This window comes from Phytophthora infestans, genomic scaffold (assembly GCF_000142945.1).
Source record: "Phytophthora infestans T30-4 supercont1.322 genomic scaffold, whole genome shotgun sequence".
Classification (NCBI taxonomy): Eukaryota; Oomycota; class Peronosporomycetes; order Peronosporales; family Peronosporaceae; genus Phytophthora; species Phytophthora infestans.
The window spans coordinates 35421-39538 of NW_003303437.1; the positions used below are offsets into that span (position 1 = coordinate 35421).

Genomic DNA, 4118 nt, shown 5'->3' on the forward strand with positions numbered 1-4118 from the left:
TCCTCGGGGGCTGTTTTCAAAATCGGCGACCGACGTCTCCCTCTTCATAGGGTCTCCGTCAAGATACAAACCAGGAGTCCGGTTGGCCTGTCAGTCAACAAGAAAGTGGTAAACGTTAATGCAATGGGGACAAATCATGTCGTCGAGATCCGTTGCCGTGAACGCCGGTTCCTGGACGCCAGATGTAGAGGTTACAACAGCAGTAGAGAGTTCGTTGGATCACTTGACGTCTACAGTCGCCTGCAGATGGACACGAACATGACCACTGTGTAACACCGTGTGTTCGAACGCCACATGTGACTAAATTGCCTGCCTTGTGTCCAGCTTATGCGGTTCGTCCATACGAGGTGGCAGCCAAACCCTCCCGTTGCAGTACATGTCGCCTTGTACGCTACAAGTAGCCAACGACCGTAGTTGATTTTTAATACCAAAGTATGCATGCAGAACTTAGACACATTTACTTGGTGCATACCCTTTTGCCGACGGTTTTGAGAAACCTTTCAAGATCGGATGCTGTCTGAAGGAAGGTCGGTCAAGGATTAGCATCGGGTGGCGACTACAGCAAAATTGCTAAGAGAACGGACAGCGAAACCATCGTTTGATCGCTGCGGCATCGTCGGCCCCCACGCACGGAGTGTGTGGACGGATGAAGCCTTGGAGGGCGATTTTAGGTCGATTACGCACTCGGACTCTGACTGCGTCACAACGTGGCTCGTGAGAGGGGCCAATTTTCACCTCGTTGTCGCCGTCAACTTGTCGGTACCGAACACAACGGAGACTTGATATCCGCCGGTTGCGCCGAAACTTCGACGCTCTAGCACCCCACAGTCGACTAAAAGACCTGTGTAGACTAATTACTCGCTGGTGATCGAGTGATTAAAACAACTTAAGATGGCAAAAACTCCGACGACGCTCGATCCGAGAAGGCCTCTTTCGTGACCCTACAGTAACAGTATCGGGTCTCACGAATTGTTTACGGTAAATCTTGGTCGATTTGTGAGCGCGAACGAAAACAACCAATTAACCCCTTAGTTCCTTTATGTTGGATCTTCCAACATAAGGGGTGTATACCCTAACCCACTTCTGTTGCACCTTTTATTTTATGTTCGAGGTCCAACATAAGCAAATCTTATAACTGAATTTTGTATGGGGCAACGGTCCATATCCCCCCTTTCCCCGCTATAGTGAAATGAAGTCATTGATATGAGTGTAAAACGGTCACATGCACAGGCTTAGGTTTAGTTTTATTGAATGAGTTAGAAAAGGGAGGTACACACCCACTATCGAGCGAGTGGCCACCAGCCACCAACTGCCTCACTCTTCAAAACGACGGCCGAGAGCAACATAATTGCGCCAACACCCAAGACACCGCGCCACCACCTCACCGAGCAAGAAAGTCGCCTCTGTCGCGAGGCTCTGTTAAGTGAGCGTCACAAGCGCCGCATTCGACGGACAGAGCAGAAGAGCGGCAGCGATGGAGCAGGGCAGACGAAGGCGAAGAAGGCGACAAGGAAGAAGGCTGCCAAGCGCACAGCGGCAGATATGGAGGTGGCGCAGTACAAGGGTCTGTATATTCCTTCAGCAAGCGCGCAGCTTGCAGACACGGCGGGCGAAAAAGAGGGCTCGACGATTGCTGAAGTGAAGGAGACCATGGTCCTAGAGACAACTGCGATAGCGGTTGCGATGTAGGTGGAAGAATGTCAGATGCACAGGCTTAGGTTTAGTTTTATTGAATGAGTTAGAAAAGGGAGGTACACACCCACTATCGAGCGAGTGGCCACCAGCCACCAACTGCCTCACTCTTCAAAACGACGGCCCGAGAGCAACATAATTGCGCCAACACCCAAGACACCGCGCCGCCACCCTCACCGAGCAAGAAAGTCGCCTCTGTCGCGAGGCTCTGTTAAGTGAGCGTCACGAGCGCCGCATTCGACGGACAGAGCAGAAGAGCGGCAGCGATGGAGCAGGGCAGACGAAGGCGAAGAAGGCGACAAGGAAGAAGGCTGCCAAGCGCACAGCGGCAGATATGGAGGTGGCGCAGTACAAGGGTCTGTATATTCCTTCAGCAAGCGCGCAGCTTGCAGACACGGCGGGCGAAAAAGAGGGCTCGACGATTGCTGAAGTGAAGGAGACCATGGTCCTAGAGACAACTGCGATAGCGGTTGCGATGTAGGTGGAAGAAGACCACGAGACGGCGGTGACAGAAGTCGTCGCGGACATGGTTTTGAGCATTGAGACTGCGCTGCCTGCCCAACAGTCTGGTATCACGTTTGCTACTACTGATTTCAGTGCTGAAAAACGAAAGCGTAGTATGCAAGTGCCTATAAGAGAGCATCGCCGCGCTCTCCTACAAGAAGACAGCTATGACGACGATGACAAGTTGTGTTTTGTTCGTTTATCCAACTCGAAGGATTGTAGCAGACAACACATTTAACATAATATCCGACATTATTCATGTATGGCGAACAGAGAAGGCAAGGTGACGAAGACGTTAGTGCTTACGAAGCAGACGTTGTGCACGGTGTATCTGCGTGTGTCATTGACACAGGCCCTAACTTTATGGACGAAGGAGCTGACGAATGCTCAGGGCTCAGCTCCGATGAGGACCCAGAGCTTCGTGAGGAACCTGAAGACGAAGAGGATGCTGATGACGATAGTTGGGACGGTGATTGGGACATTGGAGAGCTGACAGATGAAGATTCGGACCACGAGCTCGAGGAGCTTCCTAGCACGGTGTGGTTGTCCGCAGCGAAGAACGCACCCCTGATCACTGCAATGCGTACCGATGGCTGGGAATATGGTACGTTATGTTGGCCGAATCCACATAATCCTTTCGTTTTGTTTCTGACTTAACATAAATGCTAATGGCAACTTTGCTTAGTTGGCGCAATGTTGGAGGACGACAAACTTTTCATGATCTTAAGTTGCTAAAATGACAAACATCGCTGGTTGCACAGCTTTGTTTAGTTGGCGTAATGTTGCAGGACATCAAACACTAGCTGCTATAATGACAAACATCGCTGGTTGCACAACTTTGTTTAGTTGGCGTAATGTTGCAGGACGTCAAACTTAACCTGCTATAATGACAAACATCGCTGGTTGCACAACTTTGCTGAAGTGAGCGTAAGACTGCAAGATGACAAAATTCCGAACACAGTACTTAGCACTAGGTTAAATCTATCAAGAGAGCAGCTTTTTTCCAGCTCAGCTTGAATGTAAATTGAGCTTTGGATAAAATCCCGAGAACATTGAAAAATGAGACTGCGCAAAACAAAATGATGCTTACGAACCATTTAGAGTTATCAAGATAATCGAGCTTAACCCCTTAGTTCCCGGCCTAAAATATGAGGGTATATTTTGACCTCGTCCCATATACATATATAAAGGGATTTGTATGGGTTTTCAAATAAGTCCGGATATCTTGGCGCGGGTTCGGGGTGGTAGCAATGACATGCCAGTGTGTATAGTTTGGATTCTCCAACATAAAGGAGGGTTTATGTAGTACATTGAGACGATCATATGCGACTATGCTGTATAAAAAAACATAAGATATGCACTGTTTGTTGATTAGTCTATCTTTGTTTTGTTGCATACGTCCAGCAGCGGTGAGTTCATTTATTATAACCAATAACAAGAACGATCAAGTGTTGTATCAATTGATTGCTCCTTGCATAGACATTTACGACCTCTCGTAGACGGCGCAACCACTACGCCTCCTCCTCCACCGCTTCATCTTCTTCTTGTCGCTCGACTCCCCAGCAGCAGCATCAGCACTTGCTCCGCTCTCGTCTACCTGCTGCCTGCGTCTCCGCTTCTTGCCTGGGCCGCGACGCTGGCGGTCGTTCACGTGTCCTGTGCTCTTGCAGTAGGTCGCTCGGAATGTCGTTGCCGCTGTTCCAAGCTGCATGCCAAATGCTGAAGCACGTACTGACCCTGCCTTCACGCGGAACGTTGCATAGGTATTTACTAGATCAAATCGAGCTAGTCAAAGGTTATGGTAAGGGTACCAAGCGAGCTACGCACCGTTTGTTTCCGTTCGAGCACTCCGGGCAGAAGTGTTTCGTAAACTTGCGAGGCTTGACCTTGTAGATGGCGCAGACTTTGCATGATCGGTGGCG

At 49.6% G+C, this 4118-nt stretch overlaps 1 protein-coding gene across 1 annotated transcript; it reads left to right on the forward strand.

The window, feature by feature from the left end:
- Positions 1–136: 136 nt before the first annotated feature.
- On the forward strand, positions 137–2173 carry PITG_21715 (uncharacterized protein; the record flags this gene model as incomplete). The annotated part of the gene is made up of 4 exons (XM_002894956.1): positions 137–209; positions 892–946; positions 1266–1685; positions 1849–2173. The coding sequence occupies 4 exons, from the start codon at positions 137–139 to the stop codon at positions 2171–2173; spliced, it is 873 nt and encodes a 290-aa protein (XP_002895002.1).
- Between the last annotated feature and the right edge of the window lie 1945 nt (positions 2174–4118).